This window comes from Poromitra crassiceps (assembly GCF_964638095.1).
Source record: "Poromitra crassiceps genome assembly, chromosome: 19".
NCBI classification, from domain to species: domain Eukaryota; kingdom Metazoa; phylum Chordata; class Actinopteri; order Beryciformes; family Melamphaidae; genus Poromitra; species Poromitra crassiceps.
Window position 1 is genome coordinate 15,636,088 of NC_139646.1, and position 16,846 is coordinate 15,652,933.

The window sequence follows — 16,846 nt, forward strand, 5'->3', positions numbered from 1 at the left end:
AATTGCCAAAATTGACCGTGTGCTCCAGATTGCTTCGACATCTTCTTGGGCTTTGGGAAGTTGCACTGATTGACATTTTTCACAATTTTCTGAAATTTTATAGACCAAACAACTAATCGATTGAGAAAACAATTGAGAGATTAATCGACAATGATATAATTGTTAGTTGCAGCATAGTCTCGCAGTAGCCAGCCGTAGATAAATATCTTCGTCTGGGGCACAACTCTTAACAAGTGGACTGTCCCCTGAGACCAAAACAAAATGCGTGAGAGACATATGAATTGACCAACCACGGACATCCTTATTTGCGTGACACAACTCGTGGAGCGGTACATTTTGAACAATACACCGACCAATGCATGCAGAGAGCCGGACTTCCGTACTAGCCCAGCCAATCAGAGGCTTGCCACAGGAATTCCTATGGCAAAAACCCAGAAATGCTGACTTGTGATTATTCAGACCCAGTGTTGGGCAAGTTACTTTCAAAATGTAGTATACTACATATTACTAGTTACTTTCATTTGAAAGTAATAAGTTACTTTACAATATTACTTTCTGTGTAGAGTAACTCATTACCTATTACACTACTTTTGCATTACTTTCACCAAAATAACAGCAGCAGCAGAATGACATTGCCGCCCCGGAACCATCCCGAAAAATAATTTCAACCACCTTGAAATCAATGTAAACAGTCCAAAATTCTAAATGTTATTTTCCTTTCTTATCGTCATCTATAGTGGTTATTTGCATAAAAACACAGTTTGATTAGGAAATGATTGTGTCTTTTTGAAATATGTGCTTTGATTTAATCAAATGTAACTCAATTTGTAACTTGAGTTACTTGACAAAGTAACTGGTATAATATTACTGAAATCCTATAAGTAATGTTATATTACTGAGTTACTGCTAAAAGTAATATATTACATGTAATATGTTACTTTTGTAATGAGTTACACCCAACACTGTTCAGACCCTCTGCTATGGAGTGGTGGCATAGACAGGTAACCCAACTCCGGCTCAGACACGATGGTTGACCAACCCATAAACGCCTGGATGGGGGACCTCGCCTGGTGAGGTCTATCCCATGCAAGCCGCACTTGATCCCTGATGTCATCACAGCATGGAATCTGCCGTTGCGGTGCTGCGGTGCAGAGACGGGACTCTGAAAATATCCTCCCCTGAACAGGGACTGGGTGTTGGGATGGGGCTCAGTCCAGGGAATGTCCAACTTAGCAACAGCTCTGGCGCACCCCCATAGATTGCTTATAAAAGGGCTCCCTCTTTACCATTCCACTCTCTGCTCCAGTTGTGGAGATGCTCCAGTCGCTGCACTCCCTGCAGCAGGAGAACCAGCGGCTCCAGGACCAGATCCTCAGTCTGACGGCCAAGAAGGAGCGACTGCAGCTGCTGAATGTGGAGATGGCCGTACCTTTCCCTCCACAGATCCACTCCGCCCAGGGATCCATGCACACTTCTGCCCAGATCAGCTTCCTCTCATCCATCCAAGGTCAGACACTACACAGCCCCTACCTCCTTTCCATATGTTTTTATTTATTTATTTATTTTTAATATCCTTCGGCGTTTGCATGACCCATGGCCCAACTGCACTCCAAACTTTGCACTGTGTCCCTGTGCTGTGATCTACTTTTCTCATCTCCTCTACAGTCCAACAAATCATTTTGAAAGTCTATGTAAACATCAATATACATGTCTAAGTCTATGTAAACCACAATATACATCATTACATGGGGTTAATAGAAAAATAAAGTTTGTCTCCCGCAAAAAAAAAACCTTTGTGGAGAGTGGAAGAGAGCAAACCTTAAAAAATCCCACAGCAACACTGGTCTTTGTAGTAGAACATTTTAAAAAGCCTTTATTTTAAACATGGCTATAGATTAAAAAACACCAACATGTTTCTGCTCACACAGGAGCCTTCATCAGGGAGTAAGAGGACATGTGAATCTAAGACAGCCCTTATGTAGACAATCAGCAAGATTACATCATTGGATGGCCATCCAATCAGAATTCCACAATTATGCAAATAGGGAAAGAGAAAATACAGTCATCTTGGTGCTTAAAGGTACAACAACCCAATACAGGTCAAGAACCATATAGAAAAGATCACATGAAAGTTTAAATAGGAATTGCAACAACATTTACAGCTGGCATCGACTTATACCAGAAATAACCAAAGCATCAGCACATGTGACAATATTTATCACTGAAACAGATGTTTAACACCAGAATTAGCCAAAGCGTCAGCATAGAAACAATGTGGAGCATATTTGCTCTTTTAGTCAAAAAGAATGGGTATCCAATAAAATAAACAAAAAATCAACAAAAATGGAGAACCTCAGACTTTAAGAAGAGGAGATCCATTTGGAAACTCCTTCAAAGGAAGGGGGAAAAGTCAAGATCATCATTCAGACCAGGAAAAGTAGTGGCTTTCAAAGTGACTATCCAAAATGTTTCTCTTTGAAGGAGGTGTTTGACTCTGTCTCCACCCCTGACAGACTTCGGAATGACTTCAATGGCCATAATTCTTAAAGAGTTACAATTAGCATGTCCAGCCTCTTTATAATGCTTGGCCATAGGATAATTAGGATTAAAGGTTCTTATTGCATATTTGTGTTCTTGCAATCTGTCCTTCAGCCTGCGTTTGGTGCGGCCTATGTAGAAACACCCACATTCACATTCTAATCTGTAAACAACATGAGTGGTGTTACAGTTGGCAAAGCTTCTGACCTGGTAGGTTTTCTGAGTGAAGACATCTATGAAGCTGTTAGTTTTGACAATGTTATTGCAATGGTTGCAACCACCACACTTGTAGTTTCCCACAGGGCGGCGAAGCCAGGAGGACTCATTGGGAGCAATGGCTGGCAGGTAGCTTCTGACCAACTTGTCCTTCAGCGTAGGAGCCCGTCTGAATGACACTGCTGGAGGATCAGGAAACATCATTACATGTTGTCAAATGAATTTATTTGGGATACCTTGGTTACCGTAAACAAATGGGAATGTGGTTGAGACGATTGGTAGCCTCTCCTCACGTCAGTGGTATTGCTAGACTTCCTCAAAATTCAGAGCACATCCCTCATACACCCTGTTGCTTCAAGTCACAAAGAGGTTGCTACTTGCACCGTTTTCACTAGAGGAACAGCGGGCTTTTTCTTGTTTTGTTCTGTAAATCAATCTCCATCTGTGCTGTAAAGCAATGCAGCAGATGTCCCATTAAATCCAACCTGGATAAAAGGCACTGTAGAGTAGAGGCTCCCAATGTTTTTTTGCCAATGGTCTTGTTTATATGTACAATCATTCTACTAATATCTAAAGATTAATGTGGTAATTGGAATTGTGGTAATTGTGGATTCTTTTTATCCCATTTTTATCCCCCATTAGTTCTAATTTAATTTATTTATCCTGGTTGCTGCTCCACCCTCTGCCGATCTGGGGAGAGCCGAAACTGGCTCCATGCTTCCTCCGAGACATGGGCAGTTAGCCAGCTGCTTCTTTTCACCTGACGGGGGAAGCTTCACCGGTAGGACATAGCACGTGGGAGGTTCACGCTATTCCAACCAGTTCCCCTCCCTCCGAACAGGCGCCCCTAACGACCAGAGGAGGCACCACATTAGCAACCAGGATATTGCATGTTTTGGTGAGGGGTTCCTATATGAAGGAAACCCCCAGGGGGCATGGGGAGAACATGCAAACTCCACACAGAAAGGCCCATTTGACGACCCCACCTGGGCGGTGGGCACTCGAGGACATGCGGACGGGCACGCATTCCTTCAGCACTCACAGCGTCCCAGGTGGGAATCAAACCAAGGACCTTCTAACTGTGCGACAGCTCTACCACTGAGCCACCATGCCCCCCACATACATCACGCCTTTAATGACAACAGGAAAAGTGGTGGTTATTGTATGTCTTGTGAGTGAGTTTGTACAGTGGTTATTCTATTCTGAGTCCCTGTGTCTTTGCCTCTCTTCTCCTTAGACCCCTTAAGCACCAAGAGCCCCCTGTCCAAAAGCTGCTTCCTGAATGACACATCCTTCATGACCTCCTCTGAGGTGAGAAACTGTACATCCTTCCAAGTCCCGCACCTTGTCCTACAGTACCACACAGACCTGACTCAAATACTATTTGCAATAGACTACTTGCACAACTCCACTACTTCCTGAAATGAGTAGGGCATCTTGGTTTCCTGTCCTACACTATTGGATGAACTGATTAATGTCAGGTGTGCCTGATCACTGTTGTTGTGACTGCAGCAGTCAGGCACACCTGACATTAATCAGTTCATCCAATAGTGTAGGACAGGAAACCAAGATGCCCTACTCATTTCAGGAAGTAGTGGAGTTGTGCAAGTAGTCTATTACATCTTGGCCTTGTAACCTTAAAGATATGTGTGGGATTTGTCCCAATACAATGAGTGCCAGAACGCTAAGACAACCACATAAGGGTATTTTGTAGTCAAGTTGGTATGTTTTTCTGTGACTAACAACTTGAGTGACTTTATCAAACATCAACAAACTTCGGGAATTATTTGCTAATTCTATTTGGCCTTGGTCTGATAACATCACATGAACCTGTGCCATGTGTTTGTGGCAGCTACATGTTTTAGCTCAGCTTAAAGATGAACAAAAATACCAAATCCACCCCTGTAAAGCCTGACATTGAAAGGTAAAAAACCAGGCCCCTGAAATTGCCATCTACTATTGGCTGATCTTTGGTGACATTTTCATGATTCCAGGTTAAATTCTACATATTTTTAGTATGAGCCTTTATAGGCTCGAGGGGGGGCTGTAAAGAAAATATGTGGTATTCCAATGTATTGATTATCATTATCATTGATTGTCTTTCCACGTGAGGGTTTATGACTGGCATGCAGAGCCAAGATGCTATTGTTCCTAAGGGTGCTTTCACACTTGGGACTGTTTCCAAGCACACTTGTCCCCAAATTGACCCCTGGTGCGGTTCGTTTCATAAGTGTGAACATTGCATTCCGTGCCCGGGTGTGGAACAGTGTACTGTGACAGGGTCCACTTGAAAAGGTGGTCTGGGGAACGCTTTGGCGTGCCCGAGGACGGAACACTTGCGAATGTGAACGCCAACCATACCGAACCACATAGACAACACATGAGCGAGGATACACTCCAGGCATAGTTGATGACGCAAGTGTTCCGTTCTGTCCCAGAACGCAGAAGAAATGTTGTAATGTGAAAGCTGACCAGCGGGGGAGAGGGGAGGGGGGGCAATCGTACTCGGGCACGGAACGAAAGCAATCGTTCCCAGTGTGAAACCACCCTTAAAGTCGAAGTGAACCGGAACGGAATGCAAGAGCGTGAGCGTCGGAGACTGAAAACAAATCTTGTCTGAGATGACACGGTTGAGAGGCGGACCATAACTGTCGATTATTTGATTTGACAATTCTGGGGACTGGCTTTGGCATTGGCCAATCCAGGCGTGTTCCACCCCCAAATCGAGTGGGATTCAGCGTGTTGTCGTGCTACGCGAGTGGGATCTGCCGAGTACCAGGCAGCCAGCTGATTATGTGCGGAACGAGCGGACAATCCGATGCATGGGTGCTGCCCGCCCGCCTGGAATCTCCGAGGGGCGACCCCTGACAACCAGGCTCTCAGGCGCGCGCCATTATTGCTATTGCGGTAAATACAATATTGCTGGAATGCGAGTTTTACGAGCCAGTTACATATCTTTGCATTCTTAAGCATGACCATTTTCTTTATTGTGTATATCAACATACAATTGGCCAAGTTAGTAGTTAGTTTATGGGATAGGAATTCTGCCATATGACAGGCACTAGGCGCCATTTTCTCTTTCATTTGGAAGAGAAAATTATCCTGAAATGAAGATTTGATTAACGGCTGCCATGTCGTGATATGATTGGTTGAAATGGGGTAGAAATTTGATAGTACTAGCCAGGTGACGTCAGCAAACTGTAGATTCCTGTTATGAATGAAATCTGAAAAAGTGTGAAAAACTAAATAAATTCGATTTTTGTAGATTTTTTTTTTTTTGCATTACATTATTAAATAGGTGCACTGCATACCCAGGTATTTGAACTAAAATAAAGAAAAGTCATTTTTGGGTTCAGCTCGACTTTAAGACAACATCCGTACAAAAACCATCATGACACAATACTAAGGTGGCTGTTCTTGAAGATATGAGCCTGGTTATTCTGACCCTTGTCCAAGAACTGTACCATTCCCTTTGCTATGATGCTATGATAGATCTCTCCATGCAGCATGTATTGTTAAAGAGAACACTGAATCAGGATGGCAAACTTCTCTTTATTACAAAATTATTCATCAGCGTCAAAGATCAGGCAATAACGTAGATGTCAGGCTTTAGATTTGGGTTAAGTTACTCTTTAAATCGAGCTGCAATGGCACTGAATACACAAAAAACTAAAACTGACCACTAATAAGCTACATTGCACCTTCATGTCTTCTCTGCAGGAGCTCCACTCCGGTAGTCCGTCCCGCAGTAGCTCCTCCCTCTCCTTCCAGAGCACTCCACCTCCTCAGCAGAGCCCCGCCTCTTTCGGCCAGCCGCTACTGAACGGACTGAGTCGAGGTTTGAGTGACAGTTTGGGGACCATCAGTCAGACGGGCGGGCTCATGGCCTCCCTCGCGGGAAGTCCTCAGCTGAGCATGAATGGCATTCTGGGCAGTCTGAACGGGGTGATCCAGTCGCCCTTGCAGAACGCCCCGCAGCCCACGCTCCCCGCCCTGCGGCCCCAGCCTCCACCTCTCAACCCACAAGCACTGGCACAGGGTTTTCAGCTACCGAAGAGTGTGAGCCCGTACGTATCCAACCTTTTTAAGAAAGAAAATCCACCCTAAAACACTTTGACACTGTGAAACAGCTATTGATGATGATGATGCACCATGGATTTCTGTGCCCATTTTCTTGTTTGATTGTGTATTTTTCTTTTTCCCATGTTATTTTCCCAACTAGCTAAACATAAACACTGTTATGTCATGTGGAGATATTTCCAGTGCAGCTGTAGTCGAGTCTGATAGCAGAAACATTTTCATCAATGGTAAACATCAAGTTTTGGTGTCAGTCCCGTAAAGAGCATGGTGCCGGTCAGACACCACTTTGCATTAATATGTGGGACTTTTATGTAGCAATTGGATTCTCTTTTGTTTTTTGTTTTTCCCCCACACATAGCTGCATCTAGACTGGTTTTTGTTAAGCTTCTGGCACGCGCACATAAAAACCCACAAATCTAGCAATAACACCTGTGACGATTTTAATACACAAACAGTCGGATCATCATTACCTCCGTATGCCCAACGTCTGTCCGTCGGCTCTCTGCAGTAGCCTACATGTCCTCCACTCTACAGCTAAAACTCCTCCCCTCAGTCTGGAGCTAAAACTCCTCTCCAGCGAGTGCCACTTGCGACCGTCTCCGATGATAAAGTTATCCACCGCCTTCCATTCTGGAGCCGGGTTACACGAGCTGAGATGGTCGGTCCCCTGTGCGGTCTGATGGCTCTCCAAAATTATATTTGCAAATAGGCGCTATTTTGAAAATCCGATTGCATATTGGGGCTCAACTAGTTACGTTTGACTACTGAAACGATTAAAAACTTCATAAAGTGCCATATTAACCATACTGTAGATAGAGAGCCCAAACTAAACAGAAAGTACAAGGAAACTTAGCTCCCCCATTTCCCCACTAAAGGCAACTGAGTTTTATTTTCTCCGCCAAAATGCATTCTGGGTCTGGGCAGTATCGAATTATCGTACCAGAGGGTCAAAATGCTATTGGTTTTGGTGGTAAATTATCGTGCAAATATGATCATTATCGTACGTCTGCCACCACTGATTCTGCATGCTGTATCCTATAGACCTTATTTGCTAACCCCGGACAGCGCCATATTGTTGACATACTGTCCTGCAGCTGACAACTATAGTAACGGCCTTATTGTCGTTTCAGTTCCATTACAAAATAGCGATAGTGATGACAGCAATAAAAAACCCAGAGTTGTTGTTTGTATGCTGCCGTTAATGCCTGTAATAATAAACAAAAGAAAAAACGAGGTGAACAGACTTTGCTGTGAGGAGCTGTCAGAAAGTTTCACCTGTCTCTCCTAACTATCCACACACCTCTCCTGTGCTGCTGACATATCCTCCGTCTCGCTCCCTTCACTGTCTGTGGATGGTAGAGATAGAAACAAACCACTGGGACTTTATTGCTGTCATTACTACAGCCGTGTGTAACGCAGGTCACCATCCGAACACAATTGGAACGATACAGGTAACGCTAACGGCGGCAAGCTTCCTATAAACGCTGCTCTTACATAGGCTGTCACTTAAAGCTGCTGCGCTATGTCAACAACATGGCGGCAGTGGGCGTGCCCGTACGTGAGTGACGTCAATCGAATAAGGTCTATAGACTGTATATTATTATTATTACAGTAAGTACAGTAGTGTACTTACCCGAGTGACATCACAGGTGTTATCTGCCCAGATGGCTTCTTTTTTTTTAGCATGTGCATGATAATGACACCTTTTTATGCCTCCGCCGGCGATAGCCAGGCCGGAGGCATTATGGATCCAGGTTGTCCGTCCGTCCATATGTCCGTCCGTCCGTACGTATGTCCGTCCATCCGATGTTCGTTAACGCGATATCTGAGGAACGCCTTGACGGAATTTCATCAAATTTGCCTCAAACATCGACTTAGACTCAAGGATGATCTGATTAGATTTTGGTGGTCAAAGGTCAAGGTCACTGTGACCACTCGAACGCCATTTTCAAGCTTGTTAACGCGATATCTCAGGAATGCCTTGACAGGATTTCATCAAATTTGTCGCAAACATCAACTTGGAGTCAAGGATGAACTGATTAGATTTTGATGGTTAAAGGTCAAGGTTCAAGGTCACTGTGACCTCACACACCCAATTTCCAAGCTCTGTAACACAACATCTCAGGAGCGCCTTGACGGAATTTCATCAGATTTGCCTCAAACATAGCCTTGGACTCAAGCATGAACTGATTACATTTTGGTGGTCAAAGGCCAAGGTCACTGTGAACTCTTGAACGCCATTTTCAAGCTTGTTAACGCGATATCTCAGGAATGCCTTGATGGAATTTCATCACATTTGCCTCAAACATCGACTTGGACTTAAGCATAAACTGATTAGATTTTGGTGGTCAAAGGTCAAAAGTCAAGGCCACTGTGACCTCTTGAATGCCATTTTCAAGCTTGTTAACGCAATATCTCAGGAATGCCTTGACGGAGTTTCATCAATTTGCCTCAAACATCGACTTGGACTCAAGGATGAACTGATTAGATTTTGATGGTTAAAGGTCAAGGTTCAAGGTCACTGTGACCTCACACACCCAATTTCCAAGCTCTGTAACACAACATCTCAGAAGCGCCTTGACGGAATTTCTTCCAATTTGCCTCAAATTGCGATTTGGACTCAAGAATGAACTAATGGCGGAGGCATAAATCCGCGGTGCGGTCATTCTAGTTCTCCATATTTCTGCCCTGGGGGCAGAAATATATATATATACATTAGTTTTTGTTTTTTGGGGTACTTTCATAAGAATCTTGAGTCCTAACTATATATGTATATATGTGTATATATATATATATATATATATATATATATGTGTATATATATGTGTGTGATATATATATGTGTGTGTGTGTGTGTGTGTGTGTGTGTGTGTGTGTGTATATATATATATATATATATATATATATAATATGTGTATATATGTGTGTGTATATACAGTATATATATTATACTGTATATATATATAATTTTTTTTTTTTTTTTTTTTTTTACCTGCACCACGCTCTTTAAAACCAAAGAGCAACAAACTTCTTTCTGGACTCACCATCTTGCACTGATGGGAGAAATCCATCATGGAAGAGGCTGATACAGTACAGTAATTTCTCCACTTACAGTAGCCACAATAGACCAGTCTGCAGTGCAACCACACGTTTTGTTTTGAGTAAGCTGACTGACTGGAAACTCGCTCTCTTGCTCTTACGATTCTATCGCTATTGTTCTTTCCATCTACATGTACAGTATAACCAACAGCTCAATGCAGCAAGTTCACACCAGTTCTCAAAGGACAAAACTCAGGCAACTACTGTAACACAAAACGATATCGATAGATAAATGGCACTGCAGGTGAGAGGATAAATACGTATTTTGAATTTTAGGGTGAGCTGTCCCTTTTAAAAGTGATTCTGGGAAACATAGGAAATCATTAACTGTAGAAGGTAGAGAAGATATTAGTAAGTTTCAAATAGAACCGGCCGGTTGACACTTCATTACAAAATAACATCTGAAATGCATTGAATATCACAGGCTGATAACAGTGTAAAAGTATGAGGGTGGATTTTCCTTTAATGCCATGGTCAGTCTAATACATTCTAAGTGTTCTCTTTCGTAGTTCGTTTGATCATGTCTGTAGGACCAGCTGCTGTTTATTTGGACAACTATCACAGTTGATCTTTGTTTTGAGTGTTGACACCATGTCTGGCAGCTGACGGCTTCTGTTTGAGCCCATATTATTTAGACCGTGTGTGTCTGGGCTGATGGTGTCTGGAGTGGAGGGTGCGGTTGACTGTGTCGGGGTGGTTGTGTTGCAGGTCGCCTCTCCTGTCAGAGCAGCAGAAGCAGCTTCTCCTCCAGCAGCAGCAGCAGCAGCTCCAGCAGTTCCTCAATCAGAACTTCACTCCCGTAATGACACTTACAGCTTCGCTATGTCTATCGTCACTGCCTCCTCTTCTCACAGTTTATGTAGCACCTACTACATATTTTCCATATTTAATTGATGATTTAAAGCCCAATTATGTATATATATATATATATTTTACCTAATATAACAGCTTTTAATCATTTTGATGGTACAGTGACTTCTAATAGGGAGAATGGCGGCTCTGTCATTCCCACACCGCCCTCCGAAAGCCTGTTCCTGCACTATAGATGTTTGGTGGCTGCGGAGCGGCTTGACAGTATCACGTTAACTGGAACTTTTAACTTCATTTCCTGCACAGCTCCTTCAAATTAAAAGTTTTCCACTGACAAACTAACTTTTATTGTGAAGTACATATAGGAAGTGAAATGTGTTTCACTTGCTAGCTTGATACAAGCTAGCTTTGAGACAAGAACATTCGGGGAGCTATTTTTTTCCCAGCCATCCGGTAATAAACACTGCAGAAAGATAAGCAAAGTAGAGAGTACTGTACATGCAGAACCAGTAAAATAAGGCTGATATCTGAATGTACATACAGGGAACTGTGGCATTTAGGTGGTGACGCAGTTTCCCCAAATAGAAAAAAACGACAGAATGTGGCTTTAAATCAACTGAGAACAGAGTAGGAGTAGTGGTCTTTGTGGAGTGTGACTATGGTGGGAAAACAAAACCAGCACACATTCAAATTCCCCTTAAGTCACACAGATTCACGTCATACTCGGTGTGGGAAATCCTGCCTGGAAGGCTGCAAAGCAGATGTAAACACTGTCCGACTCAGACTTCAAAACTGCCAGACTTAGATTATTCACCAAAATTATCCTTTGATGTCATTGAGAGAGATGAGCACAGCTTGAAGACAAATTGCCCAGAAGGTCTAAATGAAAGGCAGGCCAGGGTCTGGTCTTCTCTCTCTCATTCTCTCTCTCTCTCTCTCATTCTCTCTCTCACTCTCACTCTCACTCACACACACACACACACACACACACACACACACACACACACACACACACACACGATTCACCTGTCCATGATGACATTAGCTACTGTTAGCTTAGCAGCCAGACACAACTGTGTTCTTATTATTACATTTCTCTCCAGACTGTAAGTTGTATGCTATAACTAGTTTTAACTTGCTAAATAAATCAGTTTGCTGACAATTACATTAACAGTGTGATTGCCAAAGAAGTTCCACTATAGGATATGAAGCATAATGCTGGAATATTTCAGATACTAAAGATTAAGACTGCACATAGCGTCAGTTAATAAAATTACATTTAGTTTGTCATTAAATATGACAATAACAACATGCAGTAGACTCCTGACAGTACCTCATGTCCAGTTACTGTAGCTTTTGATTTTGACATTTTTGCATCATTTGGCTTCAAGCTCTGCTCATCACTCACCAACACTGAAGAATAATTGTGGTGTGTATTTGACGTTTTTTGTCTTACTGGGACAAGACATTGCAGTCTTGCTGTGCAAATAGGGCAAATACTGGGCACTTTTTTTGGCTTGGGGCTGGAAAGGCTTTCTTATCAGCTACCATCTTGAGGTTATTTTCCATATTAAAATCATATTTGACTTGCAAACTAGTAAAGGTGCCAGCTGTATTTTTGGAATCAATCAGGCACTGTCCAGTAGAAAACAATCATGTCTGCCCAGTCTGACTGTGAGGTGTGGGTGTATGTGTGTCAGTGATGAGCCCCTGTGTTTTGCCCCTCCACTAGGAGCAGCAAGTGATGGTGTACCAGATGCTGAGACATAGGGAGCCGCAGCGCCTCACGCTGGCAGGAGGGCTTACCTCCACCCCGACCTCACCCATGATCGCCCAGTCACCAAACCTGCTGTCCTCAGCCACAGCCTCCCCCCTGCAGGGCGGCCAAGGAAACAGCCTCTTTGGTCTGCAGGAGACTGCACTTCACAAGTCTGGGGTGAGAAATATTGCATCACTTTTTTGTCATGATTATCTCTACAAAAAAATATTTCAGTTTTGGAATGAAAACAAAAACAAACTGTCATTTTGTTTTCAGGCTGCAGGAGAGAAGGGCGGAGACAAGAATGGCTAACGTCTCTTGATTAAATGCGAGCAGCTAAAATCAGGATGTCAGTCGTCACACGTCATTTTTAACTGATCTGCCCCATCAGGAACTGAGGCAAACTTAAAAATCTCATTGAAGACTTTTAGAACCGTCTTTCCTTCTCTGTCATCTTTATCTTACAGCCTCTTTTATGAATGTATAATGGGACGGACTTAAACGTTAAGCGAAGTTTTTCCATGTTTTGAAGTTCTTTATATCGGAGGTTATTCTCATAGGTTTTTTGTGTAGGCAGCTTTCAGAGAGCATGAATACAGTGCTCTCTTATTCAATTGCACTAATTTGTTAGCTAGACCAATGGGGCTGCTTATGTAGGCAGGGCCGGAGTTCCTACTTGTCCCTGCAGGTGTCGTGTGGGGTTTTGGTTAAAAGTTTGAACTCTGGTGATATAAGGTCAGAATGTCTCTCCTTTGACTTCGAAAGCACTGACCGCTATTATTTTCCCCCATGGCTTGAACCAGTGTTTCCATTCAGTCTGTCCTCTCTGGGGACTTTGAGAATCACAGACTTCTACCACCTCTCGAAACCTCAACTGTCTTCCTTGATATTTTGTCTTCCCTTTATTTTCACCCGACCCAAATTTCATCCAAATCTTCTGTACGGTATGTTGCAACCTCGCATGAGCACCTGTTATGTAAAGGATACTTATGCTGCCATTTTTACATGTGGTTCATATTATGGCATTTTAACAAATCTATTGGGATACATCAGACTTTTCTGCTGTCTTTTCCATTATTGAGATAATCGGTCGCCATTTTGTGCTGATTCATTGCTGCAATAGCCTTCACTGGATATAGAATCCTACCAAAAATCTCAAACAACAACAAAATATGCCAAACAAGCCTACTCATTAACTATTAACTCGAGAATGGCACAGAACCCACATGTCAAAAATGGCACCATGGTCCACTAGAGACTGGCATCAACTTGAAAGTTGAGCTCCAGGTTTTATTCAAACCCCCCTGAGAATATTTAGAGAATTTTATATCCTACCAGTTGCTACCGAGATTAAGCAGACTAAACCAAACATTTGGAAATTGTAAGTAAGAAATTAATTGTATTTCCTGAACAAGTGTGCACTTTGCATGTTAGTAGCTAACAGAGCAAATTAGCCATCAAAACCGTACCTTATAAAGGATTTCTGGTACTCAATAGGCCACTAGGGACTGACAGGTTTTTGCTTTTTTTAATTGTATTTTGCACTTTGTCCTGAAGTGTTTTTGGTTTCTATGTTACTTTCGTATATTGATATTCTTTTCATGTCCGGCAACTAGTTGTTCTTTTAGCAATACTGGATAGATAATGCCTTAATGATGCTAGATATACAGAGTAACTCATGAGCCCAAAGGCTTATTCTCTTCTCATCTTACTTTGATAGTGTTTTATACGGGGTACATGGAGGACTTAGTAAAATGAAAGCACTCCTCCTGAACCCATTTATACTTTTGATAGGTAACAATGATACTTTCAACAGTTGAAACGTGTGAATAACCGTAGTGATAACTAAAGTGTCAAATCCTTTTGTATCGTAATTTTGTCTTCAGATGCAATGTTCTTTTGTTATTTGTGCTTTGGAGAAGTTTGAAATGACTTATTAAAAATCTTAGAGTGAAGCCTGCACAACGTTGTCATAGGAGACATTTCAACTGGCTGAAGACAGCCAAGATGGAAACTATTATTAAAGTGCTGTCAGTGTCACAGCAGTGTATAATGAATAGTGTAGCTGTTATCAGCTCTGGTAAGACAGTAGATCTGCCAATGTTGTTACTGTGCGACATAATGTTGGCCTTTACTGCTGGGTGCCAGGACACAAGCCAACCTGTAGACTAAGATAAGCTTCTCTTTCCTTCCAATACACTTTACTATGTGATGCTTCTGTCAAACTCCTTTACTAACAAAAGCCACTCACAACTACATCTCTGCCTCTCAAGGCAAGGGATTATTTTCTCATATTTTATCCTGTGTTCTTTAACAGTTCTTAGGCCTTTTCAAATATTTTCTCGCTTCTGTTTGCAATCTTAAACATGATCTCCCATACATGTGATATCTGAGTACTAGATTGTTCTGTTAGTAGTTAATGTAGGTGTCGGTAAGGAACTTCCAGCAACTTATTAGTTGGTGAAAAATACTGTAGCAATGACTGAAGGAGAATGTTTATTATGTTGTATGATTACCCATGAGCCTACATGTTGACATGACTCCTAGTGGGAGGTCTGCAATTTACCAAGTATGTCCTTATGAGTCGCCTCACTGAGGCAAAGTCCAGGCAAGACCGAGTCCAAGAGATTGAAGAATACTGCGAAGGATTTCTGAAGTTGTTTTGTTTTTTTTCTTCTCATGTTGCACTGGGGCGTTTTGGGCCCAATTGTAAATTGTTTTTTAGTACCTTTTCAATTTTGTTGGAATACAAGTTGTATACTTTAATATGTTTGTGTAAAACACATTCATTCTTTTAAGCTTTGAAGTTTGGGTAACCAAGATAATCCATGTTATGAATGTTGTACTGTGTATCCTTTATGTATTTCAATATGTTTAAGCACCTGGCTCTGAATGATGTTTGATGGAGAACGAGTTACCTATTGGGATATGAATTGCATGAAATGCAGTGAAGTCTCTCAAATGTATTGCTAAATACCAAGTAATAACTATGCATAGAATTTAAATGCATTGTTCCCTGAAAAAAAGAAAGAAATTAAAGGAAATGAGCACTGAATTTTAAAAAGGACAAGCACGTTGTCATTGTACAGTGTATTTGAGAGAATTGATCAAAAAGAATTTGACAATATTCAGATTAAAAGCCCTGTAAAGTATTTTGATATTTTTGTGTGTAAAATTAAAAGGACGGATTAAGACAACTGAACTTTTTTTGTCAATAAATGTATTTTCTTGTTTTACATTTTCTCTTGGGTTTTGAATGAGTGAAAAATCATATGCCAATACAACGTGTACTAGAAGAGGATCGAATAGCAAAATGAGTTCAATGCTATCCATAGGAATAACTGATACAACTAAACTAAGACAAGAGAAGTTGTGTGTAAACTAATTCGGGGGTTTCCAATCTTTTTAATGTCAAGGACCCCCAAAGATACACAACAGACTACAGACCCCCCCCCCCCACACACACACACACAGATGAGAATGTTTGTCCTGTGACAAATAAATCCGCCTGTGACAAGGTTTGTGTTGCCAGGTGGGGAGACAACAGCAGTGAATGATGAGCAAAACAGTTATCATACATCCCCTCATTCTACCAACTATTAAACTTCTAGAGTGAAACACAAGCCAAATTAAACTATTGCATTTTTGGGGAGGGACCCCGTGGAACCAACACAAGGACCCCCTGGTGTAGCCTGGGTAAACCCAGCCTCCACGTGACCTCTATCTATGTGCTATCAGTCACTAGCTAGTGACTGAGAGCGCATTGATAGAGGTCACGTGGAGGCTGGGTCACGTGAGTGCTTATCAGTCACTAGCTAGTGACTGAGAGCGCATTGATAGAGGTCACGTGGAGGCTGGGTTTACCCAGGCTAGGCTACTGGGCTAATGTCTGATAACGCTTGTGTTGTGTAGAGCAGGGTTAAGTTGGAAAGCTAATGCGCAATTACTTTGCCTAGTGGCAAAATAGTGTAATGCAGCTTATACCTTAAACGATGCAAAAACTGTCCCATCCCTGCAGCCAGTGAACAATGCCATTGGGTAAAGTGACATTTGAAACCAGTGGAGGAGAAAGGAGTGTATTGACCTTGGGCAAGTTACTTTCTAAATGTAATATACTACATATTACTAGTTACTTTCCATTTGAAAGTAATAAGTTACTTTACAATATTACTGTGTGTAGAGTAACTCGTTACTTATTACACTACTTTTGCATTACTTTCACCAAAACAACAGCAGCAATGGAATGACATCGCTGCACCGGAACCATCCCAAAAAATAATGTCAACCACCTTGAAGTCAGTGTAAACAATCCAAAATTCTAACTTATTTGCATAAAAACAGTTT

General features: G+C 42.0%; 1 protein-coding gene across 2 annotated transcripts in view; it reads left to right on the forward strand.

Moving 5' to 3' along the window:
* Positions 1–15,693, forward strand: part of LOC310793650 (protein AF-17-like) — a 33,216-nt gene extending 17,523 nt beyond the window's left edge. Inside the window, exons 15-20 of one of the 2 annotated variants that reach the window (XM_083655496.1) lie at positions 1,307–1,507; positions 3,992–4,065; positions 6,475–6,821; positions 10,642–10,732; positions 12,476–12,679; positions 12,779–15,693. In XM_083655496.1, coding sequence (XP_083511622.1) covers positions 1,307–1,507; positions 3,992–4,065; positions 6,475–6,821; positions 10,642–10,732; positions 12,476–12,679; positions 12,779–12,814 — 953 coding nt within the window. In that variant the 3' untranslated portion in view covers positions 12,815–15,693. Of the gene's footprint in view, positions 1–1,306; positions 1,508–3,991; positions 4,066–6,474; positions 6,822–10,641; positions 10,733–12,475; positions 12,680–12,778 lie in introns of those variants that run through there. The other variant, XM_083655497.1, reaches the window with a different exon arrangement.
* The last annotated feature ends 1,153 nt before the right edge of the window (positions 15,694–16,846 follow it).